At 43.7% G+C, this 19,565-nt stretch overlaps 1 protein-coding gene across 3 annotated transcripts in view; it reads left to right on the top strand.

The window, feature by feature from the left end:
* Positions 1 to 19,565, top strand: part of SMARCA2 (SWI/SNF related, matrix associated, actin dependent regulator of chromatin, subfamily a, member 2) — a 195,619-nt gene that overhangs the window by 140,881 nt on the left and 35,173 nt on the right. For all 3 annotated transcript variants that reach the window (XM_050944258.1, XM_050944256.1, XM_050944257.1), the window contains exon 28: positions 795 to 1,013. In XM_050944258.1, coding sequence (XP_050800215.1) covers positions 795 to 1,013 — 219 coding nt within the window. The remainder of the gene's footprint in view (positions 1 to 794; positions 1,014 to 19,565) is intronic.

The following is a 19,565-nucleotide window of genomic DNA, read 5'->3' as shown; positions in this document are numbered from 1 at the left end:
GCTTTGTATAATCTCAGCAGTGTACTCTATTTTATGGAATAAGCACTTGCCAATTATGAAAATAAACCAGGCATTTCTTTGAGTCATAAAAATATTAGTGCTGTAACACAATCTGATACTTCTACTTCTACTTAACTTTTTAAGTAGCATAATCTTATGGGTTGGAGGGGGGTGGTTAAATTTTATATGTGGTATTCCAGTAAACAGCTATCAACATTCCAAGTGGATAGCATTCTAGCTCTGAGGACAAAGAGACAAGGTGTCCTTTGAATAGGATTGAGGTTTAGGAACTTCTTTATTCTAATTCCAGCTCAGATAAGTCCCTCTGCAGCTTTGGACATAGTTTTTCCCTTCAGTAAAATGGGAATAACACCTCCAAGGGTTGTTATCAAACAATTTTAGTGTTTGTAAATTACTTATATCAGCGATAATACACTATAAAATATGTGCAAAAGCAGAGACAGCATTTTAAACAGTAACTATCCCACTACTGTTATGGCCTGATTTTCAGGGGCACTAAGTACCTGCTCTTCCCATTTACTTCAGTGGGAACTGTAGGTTCTCAGTACCTCAGAAATAGAAGCCACTGTGTAATAACAAACCTGAACTGAAGATTCATGACCAATTATCATGTATGGATATTCCTCATTATAAATACTCCATAGAAGTATGAAGAATTGGGAAGGAAATGTAGTCAGACTGATTTTAAAAGAACATTATGTAAAACTTAATGCAGTATAAAATACCCAGCTTTCCCTCACTGGTCTTAACCACTGTTTTGATTGCCCTTGCAGCGTATGGACATGGATCGTCGCAGAGAGGATGCCCGAAATCCCAAGCGCAAGCCTCGCTTGATGGAGGAGGATGATCTGCCATCCTGGATTATTAAAGACGATGCTGAAGTAGAAAGGCTCACCTGTGAGGAAGAAGAAGAAAAAATATTTGGGAGGGGGTCCCGTCAGCGCAGAGATGTGGACTACAGTGATGCTCTCACAGAGAAACAGTGGCTCAGGGTATGTGCCACATTTTTCCTTGCTGACATCTGCTATTTGTTGGAGTTTGCGGGTTTTTTGGGTGGAGGGGTGTTGTCAGTGATGATGACAAAGTTGGAGTTAGAGGAATGTGTGGAATTAAAAATACAAGTTAAGTTGCTGGAACCAGGCAATGTTGCTAGACCTGGAATCAGTATTGCTCTCTGTGTTGCAAATATTCTGTTGCCATAGATCTAGCTATTTTTCACTCATGTGCTATTGTAATGTTTCAGTGATGCAGATGCTTTTTCATGTTGTCTATCAAACCACTGATTACTGTGGGATAAAACAAGACACAAAAACATACTGAGCTTAATTAGAAATCCAGAAAACTTTGGAAAAGTCTTCTCTCTCACACTTCTTTCATTTTCACGTCTGTGCATTTCCTGGTTCCAGTGAGATCAGAAAACTTCCAAAAGAGACTGTTCGTCTTCGAGTGATTGCTCATATGCATTCCAGTTAGGTGTGTGCGCGCCGCGTGCACGTTCGTCGGAGAAACTTTTACCCTTGCAACACTCAGTGGGTCGGCTCGGCACTCCCTGGAGTGGCGCCGCTATGGCGCCGGATATATACCCCAGCCGACCCCGCCACCCTTCAATTCCTTCTTACCGCCAGTGTTGGTCGTTGGAACAGTGGAGTGTGGCTTAGCTGACCTCCACCTTCCCTAGCTACTTGTAGTCTTTTCTAGTTATATTCATAGTGTAGTTAACTGTTATTGTATATATATAGTTCGTTAGATTTAGTTATAGTTCATAGTTATAGTTGTTAGTTAGTAAATGTTGCGGGCTTCGGGGGGTAACCCCTTCCCCGCCCCCGGTGCCGGAGCTCATTCCTGGCTCACCGGGTTTCAAGCAGTGCTCGGCCTGTCATAGGCCGATGCCGACAGGAGATCCCCACGACTCCTGTTTGAAGTGCCTAGGGGAATCACACTTATCGGCTAAGTGCCCAATTTGCAAGGCTTTTAAGCCTAGAACTAAAAAGGAGTGGAACATTAGGTTAAAGCAGCTCCTAATGGAAGCGGCCCTGACACCATTGCCCTCGGCACCGAGCACGAGCCAGTCGGTGAGCAGAGGCACCCATACGGCACCGGGCGGCGACGCCTAAGGACTACCGGCACCGGCCACCGCCGGCACCGAAATCGACTCCGCGCCACTCCCTCTCCCCAAGGTTGAAGACGGCGAAAGGTCAGACGGCAACACCAGCGTTGCAGCCAGAGACTGCATCTAGATCTGACCGCCCGGCACCAATACCTGCCGCGGCACAGCCGAAACCGGTACCGTCGACTCCAGCCCCACGAGGGCCGTTGAGTCTGGCACCTGACAGCTCCCTGGCACTGGCCGTGGTAGAGCTCACGTTGCCATCTACCCCGGAGACTTTCTCCATGGCAAGGGACTTGATTGCCATCACCGAGGCGACACTGCCCCTACCCCCGGCACCGCCGGTGCGGGTATTACAGTCCATGGGCAAACCGACCCTGAGCAGACCGCTGTCAGTCAGTGCAGCGGACCAGCACCGCTCATGATCGCAATCCCACAGGCGCTCTGAGTCGAGACGTCGCTCCCGCTCCCGGCGTCGCTCTCAGTCCCGGCACCGTTCCTCGCCTCGGCACCGGTCGGCCTCTCGGCACCGACCAGTCTCTCACTCCCCAACCCGTTACTCGCGGTACCGCTCCAGTTCCCGGCACCGTACCTCCCGGAGCAGGTCAGGGCATAGAGACTCAAGATCCCGGTCGATCTCCCGGCACCGATCCGGTCGCAGGTCCTGGTCTCGCCCTCGGTACCGCTCGGTGTACCGGCACCGGTCCCCACGATCTAGAGGTGCGAGATCAGTCAGGACTTCAGCTCCAGGCTTTTCTGCTCCACCATGGCCATCCAGACACACGTCCATATCCTCCCAGGCGGACAGCTATTACGATCGGGACCAGGATACGGACCTACCTACGGGGGTTTTCCAGGACTCTCGTCCGCAGGACGTAGGACCTCAACAGTGGTCCTTCTGGACACTCTGGGCGTAACACCAAGCCCAGGGTGCCCCCCTGGTCCAGATCCGCTCTGCTGCCTCAGAACATCGGGCACCAGAGGCCACCATTTCCTGCCCCCCTGCGGTTGAGTCGGAAGAGCACGCGACACATCCTCCGGACTCCCCGGGGCAGCTGGAGCAGGAACTGTCCCAAGAGCAGGAGGCCGTCCAGGACCCTCTCATTCCCGGGGTATCCTCCTCCTCTTCACCGGATGAGGCTGTGGCAGGGACCTCCTCATCAGGGCCCCTACCGATAGAACTCAGGGCCCATCAGGACCTCCTTCGCAGGGTGGCCCTCGATATCAGCCTCCCAGTGGAGGAGGTTCCGGAAGTCGAGGACCCTGTAGTGAGCATCCTCACCACTGATGCTCCCACCCGGGTCGCATTGCCATTCATCAAAACTATCCAGGCCACTGCCGACACCCTCTGGCAGTCTCCAGCCTCCATTCCACCGACGGCAAAGGGAGTTGAGAGAAAGTACATGGTACCCTCTCAGGGGTATGAGTACTTGTACGTTCATCCTCCTCCCGCCTCCTTAGTTGTCCAGTCGGTCAACGAAAGGGAGCAACATGGCCAGCAGGCGCCGGCCCCAAAGTCCAAAGAGGCCAGACGGATGGATCTCCTGGGTCGGAAGGTGTACTCAGCGGGACCCTACAGCTCCGAGTGGCCAACCAACAGGCTCTCCTGAGCCGATACAATTATAACACTTGGGCAGAAGTGGGTAGGTTCACCGAGCTGCTACCCCCAGACTCACGCCAGGAATTTAACGCGTTCCTGGAGGAGGGAAAGAAAGTGGCCAGGACCTCTCTCCAGGCCTCCCTAGACGCAGCCGACTCAGCAGCCAGAACTTTGGCCTCGGGAATCACCATGAGGCGCATCTCCTGGCTCCAGGTCTCTAACCTGCCTCCTGAGCTGCAGTACACCATCCAGGACCTACCCTTTGATGGCAAGGGTTTGTTCTCGGAAAAGACTGATCCCAGGCTGCAGAACCTGAAGGATAATAGAGTCATCATGCGCTCGTTGGGGATGCATACCCCTGTAACCCAGCGTAGACCCTTCAGGCCCCAAGCACACCGCCCGTACTTTCCACCTCGGCAGAGGCAGGACATCAGTAGAAGGCGCGGGCAGGGTGGCCGCAGACGCCAGTCCGGTCCCCAAGGGGGCCAAAACCACGGGCCCTCTAAGGCACCACCGGGCCCTAAGTCCAACTTTTGAAGGTGCGCCTGGGGACGGCGTACCAGTCTCAGGACAGGATCCTTTCCCTCCCTTCTCCAACCGTCTCTCCTACTTCCTCCCGGCATGGTCCCAATTGACATCGGACCTTTGGGTTCTGCGCACAGTGAAGCAAGGATACCACCTCCAATTTGCTTCATCACCGCCCTCCCACCCCCCATCCCGGTCCCTCTTCAGGGACCCCTCTCATGAGCAAGTCCTCATACAGGAGGTCCAATCTCTCCTTGCTGCAGGGGCTATAGAGGAGGTACCTTTAGACGAGAAGGGAAAGGGGTTTTACTCCTGCTATTTTCTGATTCCCAAATCCAAGGGAGGCCTCAGACCTATCCTAGACCTGCGCGGACTCAACAAATGGATGCTCAAGTTGAAGTTCCGCATGGTCTCCCTGGGAACGATTATCCCGTCCCTGGATCCTGGAGACTGGTATGCCGCCCTCGACATAAAGGACGCGTACTTCCACATTGCCATCTTCCCACCTCACAGGAAGTACCTTCACTTTATGGCCAACCACCAGCACTTCCAATTCACAGTCCTCCCCTTTGGCCTCTCCACGGCCCCGAGGGTATTCACGAAGTGCATGGCCGTCATCGCCGCCCACCTCCGCCAGCAACAGATACATGTGTTCCCGTATCTGGACGACTGGCTCATCAAGGGGACCTCTCAATCTCAAGTCCAGCAGTATGTTGGTATAGTCACAGACCTATTCTCCCGGTTGGGCCTACTCCTCAACACCGAGAAATCCACCCTGGTCCCCACTCAAAGACTGGACTTCATAGGGGCAATGCTGGACTCCACTCAAGCCAGGGCTTACTTGCCTCAGCCCCACTTCCAAGCGATCGTATCGATCATACAAGGTTTACAGGCCTCCCCAATCACCTCAGCTTGCACCTGCCTCGGCCTCCTGGGGCATATGGCCGCATGTACTTATGTGACCAAGAATGCCAGACTCCTCATGAGACCCTTCCAAACGTGGCTCCATTCGGTCTTCTGCCCAGGCAGGGACCCTATAGACGCCCTGGTGACAGTTCCCCCTAGCCGCCTCCGCTCCCTCGATTGGTGGCTAGCTCCATCCCTGGTATGTGCAGGGATGCCGTTTCATCCACAGCCACCATCGATGACCTTAACGATGGATGCATCATCCCTCGGTTGGGGGGTCCATCTAGGTCACCTGCGTACCCAGGGCCTTTGGTCGCCCCAGGAGCTGACACTCCATATAAACGTCCGGGAGTTGAGAGCAGTCCGCCTTGCGTGCCAGGCGTTCCAGCAACATCTTCACGGCCGTTGTGTTTCAGTAATCACGGACAACACAACGGCCATGTACTACATCAACAAACAAGGGGGGACCTGCTCGTCTCCCCTGTGTCAAGAGGCCATTCGACTCTGGGACTTCTGTATAGCCCACTCGATAGACCTAGAGGCGTCCTTTCTTCCGGGGGTCCGGAACGCTCTGGGAGATCGGCTCAGCCGGTCCTTTCTATGTCACGAGTGGTCAATAAGACCAGTTGTCATCCATTCGATCTTCCGGAGGTGAGGAATTCCCCGCATAGACCTGTTTGCCTCCCGCTCGAACAGGAAGTGCCAAGAGTTCTGCTCCTTTCAGGGTCTCTCTCCGGGGTCGATCACAGACGCATTCCTCCTGTCATGGCGGCACCACCTGTTGTATGCCTTCCCTCCGTTTCCCCTGGTGCACAAGGCCCTGTTAAAGCTCCGCAGGGACAAAGCGCATCTGATACTGATCACGCCTGCGTGGCCCAGACAGCACTGGTACACCACCCTGCTAGATCTGTCCATGGACACCCCAGTTCCCCTCCCTCTCCTCCCAGACCTGATCACACAAGACCACGGCAGGCTTCGTCACCCAGACCTGCGAGCCCTCCACCTCACGGCGTGGCTCCTACATGGCTAAACACAGCGGAGTTGCGCTGTTCCGCTCCGGTTCAGCATATTCTCCTCAGCAGCAGGAAGGCTTCCACCCGCTCCACGTATTTGGCAAAGTGGAAACGCTTCTCTTGCTGGTGCGCAACTCAGAGCGTTACTCCTTCGGAGGCCTCGATTCCCACAGTCCTGGACTACCTCTGGTACCTTAAGCAACAGGTCTCTCGGTTCATTAAGGGCCTAGAGCGTCTCTATCCCCCCGTACATCGTCCTGCCCCTACCTGGGATCTCAGTTTGGTCCTAAACAGACTCATGCTCCCACCATTTGAGCCGCTAGTGACTTGCTCGCTCCTGTACCTATCATGGAAAACAGTCTTCCTGGTGGCCATTACATCGGCCAGGCGGATCTCCGAGCTGAGAGCACTCACGGTGGACCCACCCTACACTGTTTTTCATAAAGACAAGGTACAACTGCGCCCTCATCCGGCGTTTCTCCCTAAGGTTGTGTCTGCCTTCCATACCAACCAGGACATCTTCCTCCCAGTCGTCTTTCCAAAGCCCCACTCTTCTCGGCGGGAGCAGCAGCTACACTCCTTAGATGTACGCAAGGCACTCGTTGTCTATATTGAGCGAACAAAGCCGTTCCGAAAGTCCCCCCAACTGTTCATGGCGGTCGCGGAACGGATGAAAGGTCTGCCAGTCTCCTCCCAGAGAATCTCCTCTTGGGTGACTGCATGCATCCGCACATGCTATGACCTAGCTCATGTCCCTTCGGGCCACCTCACAGCGCACTCTACTAGAGCTCAAGCGTCATCAGCTGCCTTCCTGGCGTGCATGCCTATCCAGGAGATATGCCGTGCAGCGACCTGGTCGTCGGTCCACACCTTCACCTCACACTATGCGCTGGTCCAGCAATCTAGAGATGATACAGCCTTTGACGCAGTGGTTCTGCATACTGCCACATCTCACTCCGACCCCACCGCCTAGGTAAGGCTTGGGAATCACTTAACTGGAATGCATATGAGCAATCACTCGAAGAAGAAAAAATGGTTACTCACCTTTGTAACTGTTGTTCTTCGAGATGTGTTGCTCATATCCATTCCAAACCCACCCTCCTTCTCCACTGTCGGAGTTGCCGGCAAGAAGGAACTGAAGGGTGGCGGGGTCGGCTGGAGTATATATCCGGCGCCATAGCGGCGCCACTCCAGGGGGCGCCCAGCCGACCCACCAAGTGTTGCTAGGGTAAAAGTTTCTCTGACGAACGTGAACGCGGCGCGCACACACCTAACTGGAATGGATATGAGCAACACATCTCGAAGAACAACAGTTACAAAGGTGAGTAACCGTTTTTTTATTGCAGGATTTCCAGGCGAGAGAGCCTTGGCTCAAGAATCCAAACTTGGCTGATAATTCACACCACACCTCTGATCCTTTTGAGATTTTCCTAGTATCCTGTGCACACACCTAATAATCTTCAGTGCATATAGCCTTTCAGTAGGTTATTATTTGTCAGAGGGTGGTAAGGAGTTGACGTTTAATCTTCAGAAAGTGTTTCCAAAACCACATAAGAGATTTTTAGCATTCTTTTCTCAACTAGAATTCCCAGAAAGGATTGATAAAATGTATATTTCAGTCAGTAATCTGCATATACATACCTACTGTATTTGAGTAAGTAGGTGGTGATCTATTAAAGTATCAAAATTGCACACCTGTGTGACTAAGAAGAGCAGCAATGGACATTGCCAGCATGAGCATATATTCAAAAGCTAACCAGTTAGCGTGCATATTGGGAAATTGAATCATCTAACATTTGATACATTTTATTTCTCAAGTGTTTCATTACTAGAAGTTTTGATTTGACTAGTTACTATTTATCGTGGAGGGGATGGCAGGGAGAGAGATGTGTTGTGTTCTCCACTCACTTTTGCCTCTTATTTGAGCAATAAAGTTTTCCAACATCCTTTAATTGGAGTACATAGGGGATTATAGATGATATGACAATCTTTAAATATATACAACTACCAGAGTTTATAATTAGCTTAACCCCCAAGACATTGCCACTGTAACATGATCACATGCGTATTGGACAAAAATTTTAGATCAACCGTTTCTTGCTAATGAGAACTTGTAAACAATAAGTTGCTTTAAAATAACACTAAGGCTTTCCAAAAATATACACGATCCAGTAAATTCTAAATTAAGAAAGACATTTTGTCTTTAATTCATAGCATTCTTCCCTCCCAGGGATCTGTTGCAATAAATACTTCAGTCTGCTTGTAGTATGAGGGCAGCACTAGACCTGTCAATCACTGACGGCTGAAGAATGCCCCATAGTTCCCTCCAGTTTATCTGCCTCACCAATGGGTGTGGCTCCCCAAGGTCACCCTTGCTTTAAATCAGGCTGTGTAAGGGCTTATTTTTATGTGGAAACTTTGTATATGTTACTTTTACATTCAGTCAGAATAAGATATTTTTAAGGTATAATTTTGTAACCAGCGGCCAGCAGCCATTTTGTAGCCAGGGCTCTTAATTTGATTTTATAGTGGTTTTGATTAGGTAATACAGATTTGCTCAGTGGAGTGTCTGCCTTATGTTCATTATTCATTCCAATTTAGCCTTTCATCTAATGTCTCTCTTATATTTATCTAATCCTAATATTTATCTAATCCTAATGTTTTACCCGAGCTTTGTTGGTGATTGTGATATAGGAGATAAAAGATAGATATCTGTAAAATTGGGTAAAAGCTGTTGTCTGCAGAATCGTCTCACACACTATACAAGAATCTTTTTTGATTTCTATTCTTCCCTTATTCCTCTCCCCTTTCTGGTTACAGTGCATAACTTTCTTTTGTATCACAAAGTTCAGTAACTTGCTGAATATCTACTTAATAGTCAAATAAGTGATTATTTTCCCTGGGCACTGGGAGAAAAGTGCATTCCAAACTAAATAGAGTGCTGTGAAGTACTTTATTGCATATCCGATTGAATTTATTAACCTTTTTACAAAAAAATTATCTTGTTTCAAAAATATGTCCCTCTGACCCCAGTGTCCTGAATCCATGGATACCAATTACTCCATGATAGAGGTCACTAAATCACAAGCACCAAACCTGCCTTACAATATAGGAAACTGAGCCTTTTGCCTGTGGGACTGCAATCTGTCAGAGCAGCAGAAATTGGGTATAAGTTACTTCCCACTGACAGAAGGGAATATTGAACAATATTGCCCTCCCTCTGGTGGAGAGTACTGCAGGTCTTCTCCCATTATGGTTCTACTGGTAGCACATTGAGGAAGGAAATTAAGCTAGCCCATGGTTTGCAAGTTTGCATGGAGCCTGAGTCGTTATTTATTATTACTTGTATTGAAGTCTAGCTGCAGTTGAAAGAAATTCCATTCAGAGTAACAGTTCCAGAAAATAAAAGGAAAATGAGGTGTCCTGACTGCTACTTCTAAGTTACAATGAAATTAAAACTAATGATACACTTCAGATGAAGGGAGCTTTCCTTCTTTAAGAGTCCATTAGAAAATAGCGAGTTTGACGAATGAATGAGAACCAGAGAAGTTTATCTGCCCAATATTTATTTTTAAGCAAATAAACTGCCCTTACTCTTCTGGATACCTTCCGCAGTAAATATTTTGAGACAGTACCAAAAGTACAATGTTGAGACTTAACAAATAAGCCTTGAAATACTGCTTTGTATTTAGGATGTGCTCTCAGGAAACAGATCCAGAGTCCCAGAAACTGGTTTTATGGAGGGAAGTCTTGAAAAGAGACGTTCTGAGTGACCATTCAGGAAAAACAAAAAGCAGTAAAACATTTTATGGTTTGTTAATGGAATTTTTTTTTCATTTTCTTTTCAGCAGTTTCTCCAAAGATTTTTTTTTAAAATATCTGAACAAATATTACTGTAATTTCTACTGGTGCCTTGAATACATTCTCCTCTAGGAATCATTAGGCTAATAATGTGACAAAAATGTGTAATGGGCCACACAAGCCTCCATGCAAGGCAGGAAGGGGTTAATGGGCTACCAAATTAACCAAAATTAAGACACATGGAGCAGGAAGCAGGTTTCCAGGGAAGGGCTTAAAAATAAGAGGCCACCTTCCAGTTGGAGGGGAGCTGCAGAGAGCAGATGTGGAGAGTTTACTGAGAGAGAAGGCTGGCTAGGGCTAGGAACTGAAAAACTAGTGCCTAACAGATCTTCCAAGGCAAGGGGAATGTTTACATTTGTGTTGTTGCATACTTGTTTCTGATTTCGAGTGCCTCCAAAAGGGTAGCACTGTAAGAGGCCTTGCTGGAGGGCTAAATCTGTGCAAAGCCAGAGGGCATTGGAAATTGGGCAGAGCAGTGGAAGAGCAACTGAGAAACTGATGCTGAGTGGCTGCGACACTGCAAAATGCCACAGGGAGGTGCTCGGGTAAGGAATGTGCAATAACAAACATCCTCTGGTATTTTTAACAGCATTGTGAGCAGCAGTGTTGAGGACCTTAGCCAAAGTGAGCTGCAGACCTATTTAGAACAAGGGTTTTAAGGTAACTTGTTTTGCTAGGTTGAGTTTCTAAAAGCCAGCCAACGTGAACTCAGACTACAAGTTCTATGTTTTAATAACAAGATTTTAACTGTCATTTCTTAGGCAAATTTTTGAAACCCTCATTTGTCTGAGCCTGCAATTTAGGTAACTGGGATGATATTGCTTACACTGAAATTCAAAACAGTTACTGAAACAGTGGTGCTCAGATTATTGTTAAACCTTTCCCAGACTTCCATTAAGAGAAAATCCTCATTATAACCTCAAAAAACACAAAGATGGAATAGTATTTTGTGATCTGAGTCAGAAAAAACCAACGCTTGAAAACTAGATTTTCAGAATATGTGTTCAAAACTCTTCTAAAAAAATCTTTTAATTAGTGCATTTTCATGCTTGTGAAAAGTGCTGGGTTTATGACTGGAAATTAAGATGTGTCTGCAGAATGACAGCACAAGCAATGGCAATGCAAGCTGCCCCACTCTGTCTGCTAATGGACCTTGCTCAATATTGGAAGGCTACCTCTTTCTCTGTATCATTGGAACTTTTTGCTTCTCAGAGATTGCAAACAGTATTTATAATTATGATCGTGGGTTTTATAATGTAGTAGGACCAGAACTGTCACCACCAATTCTTAGGGTTTTGAAAAGTGATTGAGTCGTATTGGGTTTCCTGGGCTGGATTTGAATTTGTAAAAAAGGTTACATATAACCTTCCAAGCAGCTTGTCATGTGTTTTGGCCACAAATACTCATTCAAGCCTTGTTTTTATTGACAAAAGAGAGATGTGGTTTTTTGTTTTGTTTTGTTTTGTTTTTTCTCCTTGAGGTAACTGCCACTCATGAGCTACCCCAAGATAAACAGCCCTAGAACCCTCCAGACTTGGCCTTACTGAGTTTATTTCATGGTAAAACTAAAGTGCCTGGTCTTCTCTGTGTTTTTTTTGTATCAGAGTAGCTCATACATATTAGTTACTTGGAGGTAAAAAACTTCACTCTTTCAGCAGTAAAAACAAGGCCTCAGTCTGTAGCAAAAAGAGAAATGTTCAATATTTTACTTCACCATTAGCACCAACTTAATGGCTTTCTTTTTTTAATGTGATGTGTCTTGAAAGCAGACCAAAATAGACAGTAGGCGCCCTTTATACCTTTGTTTTCCAAGCAGAACGCATGGGCTCCTGATCCAGCAAATGTAGGTGAGACTCTGTGCACAAGCACAACCCTATGGACTTCAGTGTAAAATTATGCACATTCTTGAGACTTTGCAGGACCAGGGCCTTACTGGGTAATTTAAATATAAACAAGATTTGTTTGCCAGTTTTGGTTTTTTTATTGTTATATACCGGGACAAACATGCATAAACACTGTTAAAAACTGGACTCATCAAGATGGATACAATTGCCAAAACCATCTGGTGGAAAGTAAAAACTGGGAGAGCTCTTAAAAATGTAACCTCTAACTCACCTTGAAGTACTAAAAATGAATAGAATATTCTGTCTATTGTACCTTGGAAATATGATTTTGTTGCTGAAGAATTAAAATTCTCCTCAGGTAGTTCCAAATTAAATGTAATTAAAATGGAGAGAATTCTAACATCTTAGAAATGGTGGAGAAATGGAAGACTAGTGTGTTGGACATTCATTTTAGTTACCTCTGGATTAAATATAATGAGACATCAACGCTTTGAGCTCCATCTTGTGGTGCTCCTTTTTTGCTGCTTATTGCAAGGATGTTGTTGTTCCTACTGGACTTGTCATTGCACTGTGCTTTCCGTTCCTTTGAGAAGAAACCCCATTTAAACTCCTCTTAGGCCACTGAGACTGTGGCATCTTGGATTCCTCTGTCTGTTCTTCACCCAGCACCTGACTGGATTAACTGTAAAGTGGTAGGATCTTTTGGATACTTCTACCATTAAAGGAATAAGATCTACTTTACCTCTCTCAACGTTCCTTATTGATAAACACAACAGTAGAAAGGGTCTGGCAATGTGGAACTCACTATCTGACGGATAAAAAAAATAGCTAGGGTTGTCAATTAACCACAGTTAACTCACGCAATTAATTAAAAAAAATAATGGTGATTAAAAAAATTAATTGTGATTAATTGCAGTTTTAATCACACTGTTAAACAATAGAATACCAATTGAAATTTATTAAATATTTTGGATGTTTTTCTACATTTTCATATATGTTGTATTCTGTGTTGTAATTGAAATCAGTGTGTATAATTTTTATTACAAATATTTGCACTGTAAAAATGATAAACAAAGAACTATGTTTTTCAGTTCACCTCATACCAGTACAATCTCTTTGTCATGAAAGTGCAATTTACAAATGTAGATTTTTTTTGTTACATAACTGCACTCAAAAACAAAACAATGTAAAACTTCAGAGCGTACAAGTCCACTTAGTCCTACTTATTGTTCAGCCAATCACTAAGACAAACAAGTTTGTTTACATTTACAGTAGATAATGCTGCCCTCTCCTTATTTACAGTGTCACCAGAAAATGAGAACAGGCATTTGCATGGCATTTTTGTAGCCAGCATTGCAAGTTATTTATGTGCAAGATATGCTAAACATTCGTATGCCCCTTCATGCTTCGGCCACCATTCCAGAGGACGTGCTTCCACGCTGATGACACTTGTTAAAAAAAATAATGCGTTAATTAAATTTGTGACTGAACTCCTTGGGGGAGAATTGTATGTCCTCTGCTATGCTTTACCCGCATTCTGCCATATTTTTCATGTTATAGCAGTCTCGGATGATGACCCAGCACATCTTGTTCATTTTAAGAACACTTTTATTGCAGATTTGACAAAATGCAGAGAAGGTACCAATGTGAGATTTTTAAAGATAGCTACAGCACTGGACCCAAGGTTTAAGAATCTGGAGTGCCTTCCAAAATCTGAGAGGTACAAGGTGTGGAGGATGCTGTCAGAAGTCTTAAAAGAGCAACACTCCGATGCGGAAACTACAGAACCTGAAGCACCAAAAAAGAAAATCAACCTTCTTCTGGAGGCATCTGACTCAGATAATGAAAATGAACATCTGTCAGTCCACACTGTTTTGGATTGTTATCGAGCAGAGCTCATCATCAGCATGGACATATGTCCTCTGGAATGGTGGTTGAAGCATGATGGGACATATGAACCTTTAGCTCATCTAGTACGTAAATATCTTGCAATGCCGGCTACAACATTGCCACAAGAACACCTGTTCTCACTTTCAGGTGATATTGTAAACAAGAAGTGGGCAGCATTATGTCCTCCAAATGTATCAAACTTGTTTGTCTGAGCGGTTGGCTCAACAAGTAGTAGACTGCATGGACTTGCAGGCTTTAAAATTTTACATGGTTTTATTTTTGAATGCAGGGTTTTTTTGTACATAATTCTACATTTTTAAGTTCAACTTTCACGATAAAGAGATTGCACTTCAGTACTTGCAATAGGGGGATTGAAAAACACAATTTCTTTTGTTTTTTACAGTGCAAATACTTGTAATCAAAAATAAATATAAAGTGAGCACTGTACACTTTGTATTCTGTGTTGTAATTGAAATCAATATATTTGAAAATGTAGAAAACATCCAAACGTATTTAAATAAATGGTATTCTGGTATTGTTTAACAGTACAGTTAATTGTGATTAATTTTTTAATCGCTTGACAGCCCTAAAAATAACTTTGCAGAATGTTGCAATTAGATGGTTAAATTAATTCCTCTCTTACTATTTCCTCTTTGAGAATGAAATGGGCCATTAAGTTTAACTTTATTATTTTTAATAAGGGGTTAAAAATGTGCTCAGTTTTGCATTGACTTTATTCTTTCTCTCCAACTCAGACAAAAATTTAAATGGATATTGCATGACTCTTTCAGCTGCTAGATCAGGGTAGAGTGATTTAAATCATAATGAAAAAAATCAAATTAGGTTGAGCTTTGTAAAATTAACTTGAAAACTTGTGCTGTTGCAATTTAAGATTAACATTTATCATGAACTAAACTTACAAATGTGGTTTAATGTGCTATAACTAATAGAGGGTTTGTTGTTTGACGTTTAGAAAACTGTTTTTGACATAACCAAAATATTGAAAATTTAAGGCCCTGATCCTGCAACCATTTAAGTGGGTATAACCCCACTGATTTAATGGGATCACTCATGCTTAAAGGTAAGCATGTGCATAAGTGTTTAGAGCACCAAGGGCTAATGTTGGATTTCTGTTAAAAACTTTCTCTTCATGGCATAAAATCTTTGTCACTTCAAAGCAAAATGCTTTAGCATTAATAATGAAAAGTGATTTAGACTTTCAATACACTAATAACGTTACTGTGAAATTTTATGTACACACAAGCCAAATTTAGGAGCCTAAAGTTAGATTTTAACGTGTGTTTAGGCCCCTGTTGGTGGACTTTTCAAAAGCAAAAAATCTCAAAAAATAAACCCCAAACACAACAATGAAGCGCAAGTCCTATTGTCTTGAAACTGCAAAACCTGATGGTGGAGTATAGCCTGGTTGAAGTATTCCAGCTTTCTCGATCTCTGGAAGTTCAACATACTGGAATAAGGTGCTGTGGGTTACAGATATAGCTTATGCATTTGCTTATCAATATTGTCTTGTGAAGGGGCAAAAAAACCCTCAAACTCTTTCCTCCCCACCTACCATAGTTTTGGAAGGAGATTTCTTAAACAATTCCTTGATCTGGGAGGTCTTTGCTCAGTTTAGCTCATCTACAAAAGGGTGGAGTCAGCAGTAGAAGCACGAAAAGCTTAGGTTCACCTATTAAAACTTTGCTTGTGGTAAAATTAAAGCAATATTGTGTTAATTTACCCCCAGCAAAATCAGTCTCACTTAGTCATTGCAGGATGCCATTCAACAACAAAGGCAACTGAGGTGAATTTCAATTAAAATAATCCTTTCATTCCTTATATGAACTTTAGAAGTTTATTCATAGTACTAGCAACAGCATATTTTATGTGTGTTGTGTTGTCTGGCTGTGCCTGGAATATGGTGACTTTCTAGGGTCACTATTCTCCTTCATTTGATTTATTAATATAATGCCATATATGTAAATAGAATTTTCCAAACACTTAAAACAAGAACACTGCCCCAAGGAGTTAACAGATTAATTCAGAAATATACAAACAATTACATTAAGCACAGAAAAGGGTGCAGACATCATCTGGGAGAGCAAGTAACAGAAGTGGATTTTAAAGAGAAGGAAGCCATTTGGCACATAAGTTGGAAGCATCATCAGGCATAAAGGGCAACATGAACAACGACAAAAATGGAGATGGGAAGGAGAAAGGGCCTATGGGGAAAAAGTGGAGGTGTCAGCATTGGGAAAGCTGCACTGGGTGTTGAAAATAAGACAGATGATCTAAACTTGATGTGGAAAAACAGAGGTGGTCTTACACTTTGGCATAGGGCGTTCCCATAGTTAGGGTCCTCTTCTCCTGCCACTTCTTGTTCAGTACCTTCATGCCTGATGTTGGCATTTGTCATGCTGTTTTTGAGTAAATGTTTTAAAACCATTGTCATAAGTGCTTAGTATCTCTATGCCAGTAGGTGGTGCAATACCTGGATAAACCACTCTCTGCTTTTATGAAGGATTTTACTCCTTTAAGCTCAGATGGTTTTACAATCCTACCTCCTTTATATTATCTGATTATTGATTTATACTTTAAATATCTATTTTGGATACCTTCTCTGAAATTGTCTTCTGATGGATGTTTCATTTACTGTCAGAATATACCAAAGTATATAATCCGTGAATAGCTGATTTTTCTGCATGTATACTCTTTTTTTATTGTGTTTTAAAATATTATAAATTAGAAAACTTAATAAAGAGAAACAGGGGAAGCCAGTGAAGGGTTTTATGTGGGATAGTTCTCCATTAATATCCCACTTTTTTTTGTTGAACAGTCATGTCTTCAGCTTTCCCAAGTCTCAATTCAAAACCCTAGAATTTCTTATTGATTGAAGCACAGGATCATATCAAATTTCTGATGGGCCTCTGAAAAGTTTTAATTTTTAGGCTTTATTTTAAAAATAGTGTTCTATGAAGAGTTTCTCTAGTTACTGGACTGACAATGTACACGCCCCAAGAGAGTGGTCTGTGTCCTGTCCAGCAACGGTTTACCTTGGATCAGATCGCCCTCTTTAATACTCCAGCTTACTTCCTGGCATCCTAGAGATTGATGGGACTATTACCTACCAAAGCCACCCACAAACAAATGAGAAAATAAGCTTTTAGTGAGGTGGGAGGAAAACAAAAACAATGCCCTAAGCAGCACCTTAAGACCACAGCAGAAGAAGAATCTCTAGGCCCCGTCAATCATTGGCATATTGATATTTGGAAAGAAGAGTTTCCTTGTGCTTCCAGGCAAGATTTTTGTTTTTGGCCTGAGGACCTGAAGTTTTTCTGTTTTGCTTGTTCTTTGGTACATCTTCAGTGAAACAACGAGGAGTCCATTTTTTTACCCTCAAAAGCTTATGCCCAAATAAATCTGTTAGTCTTTAAGGTGCCACCGGACTCCTTGTTGTTTTTTGTGGATACAGACTAACATGGCTACCCCTCTGATACTTGGCACCTTCAGTGAAAATATTTAACTGGACAACTCATGTTCTAGCATAGCAGCAGGATTTCTTTATGTGGCTTTTAGAGATGTCAGGCACTGATATCTGGAGGTAAAGGAGCCAACTATAGCAGTATTCCTTGAAGAGAATGATTAGGATTTAGGCTACATCTACACTACAGCATAAAATCGAAATAACTAAAACCGGTTTTATAAAACTGATATTATAAAATCGATTTTATGCGTCCACACTAGGGCACATTAATTCGATGGTGTGCGTCCATGGTCTGAGGCTAGCGTCGATTTCTGGAGCGGTGCACTGTGGGTAGCTACTGTAAAATGATGAGGCCAATAACTTCGATTTCCGTCCACACTAACCCTAAATCGATATAGTAATATCGATTTTAGCGTTACTCCTCTCGTTGGGGAGGAGTACAGAAATCGATTTTAGGAGCCCTTAAAATCGATTTAAAGTGTGTTGTACTGTGGACGGATACAGCATTAAATCGATTTAATGCTGTTTAAATCGATTTAACTGCGTAGTGTGGATCAGGCCTTAGGGAAAATGAGAGTGGGACCTTAGAAGAGATACTTGTTCCCTGCAGTTTTCTCATGTAATCCAAAAAAGGCTGCCTGATGATCAGTGTGTTCAACATTATCAAGGAGTCTTATCACAGTGGTACTAAGCCATGACTGAAGAAGACGTTTGCAGGTTATCACTATTTCAGGTTAGGGTCATGGGTTTTTGTACCATTTAATTTTCAAGTAACTGTGCCTAATGGTGATCTCAGAGCAAAGGAAGTTACTATATATCTTAGTCATGATAAATCTCTTATGAGGTAGTGTTCTTTAATGGTGAGAGAAAGGGATTGGAAGTCAAGCTACTGAGTTTTATACTCAGCTCTGCCTTTGATTCACTGTGGGATCTCAGTCAAGTTACTGGATCTGTGCTTGACATAAAATTAATCTATCCACTACCTAAAATTACTGCTCTAAATTTTAATTAATTTGTATGGTGCTTTGAGGGGCTTTCATGAATGGTGCTATGTAAATACAAAGTATTTAGTATTTTATTGTATGTCATTACCCATCTTGTTATAAGATACAGCTTTTTAATTTGTTTAATGTAATATTTTTGATAGTCTCCCCATGGTGTGTTTTTGTTTTTTAAAGTCTAATTTTGCCTGATGTGTGCATCTTGTTATAGCACGATTCCTTTGAATATTACGGGAGAGACCTGAGGAAGGGGTCAGGACTATATATGTTACTGGCTGTTGGTGCCGTAATTCTTAAGTGAAAGTATGCACCCATTTTTCTCAGCACACTTCACATGTTCAAATTTTCCAGACTCTCAACAAAGTGAATGTTGAGGATACATCCATAGTGTGCACATTGTCCAAAGGGATGAAACAAAATGTAAACTGATTTGACTTTCCATATTTTGCTTGTATGCTGTTTCCACCAAGAGGAGATTAAAAAATGCCCTTCTTAATCAGAGAAATGAGATTTCAAACAGTATTGGGAGGCCATTTTGGTGGGCAGGCCCACTCTTCTAGCACTCACTTCTGTCTGGTTGCCTTTAGAAAACGCTGTAAGATGTATCTGGCCAAACTTTTTCCATAAAGGATAATTTTAAGTTTTTTCCCTTTCATCCATTTTCAACATCCACATGATCATATCTCCTTAGAATTCTGGTGCCTGAGCAGTCACAGGATCTTGGCTGCCAAGCAAGGAAAGGTTTCTTGCCTCAATATAATAAGTATGCAGTGAACCAATATACTGCAGAAATGCACTGCCTGCTGTAATAAGTACATGGTTATTAACAGTGAAAGGTTTTTCCTCAGTATGAGCCCAGCTGCTGAGGTCCTCACAATTTCTGTTGGCTTCATTGAGAATTGAGGGCACTCTGTGCCTTTCAGGAGGTGCTCTGCTCTTTGCAGAGTCGGGCTCTGCAAGAGCTTGGTGCAGCTTTCTTTTAACATAACAGGGTCCAAGCTTAATTGTAGTCACACATCTCTTTTTCTTTAGGCAAGGAAAGTGTTAAACTCTTATTTGTACACTATTTTCCTGACTCCCTTTCTACTTACCTCACTAATCCAGAGGCAGTTGAGCATGGGAGATGTCTTCGTGCTGTGTCTTGCACTCTTGCGCAACACGTCATCAGTCAGAAACTGGGGATTTGCTTCTGGGATTTGTTTCATTACCGTGCTGGTAAAGGTTTGGAAGGGCATTCTGTTTGGTCTGACACTCTAGCCCTGTGTAGTAAGGTTTTCTAGCACAGAGCTCAGTCAGCTGCACTGGTTTAATCA

Source organism: Gopherus flavomarginatus, chromosome 3 (assembly GCF_025201925.1).
Source record: "Gopherus flavomarginatus isolate rGopFla2 chromosome 3, rGopFla2.mat.asm, whole genome shotgun sequence".
In the NCBI taxonomy this organism is placed as follows: Eukaryota; Metazoa; Chordata; order Testudines; family Testudinidae; genus Gopherus; species Gopherus flavomarginatus.
This window is presented reverse-complemented; position numbering and strand designations above follow the sequence as displayed.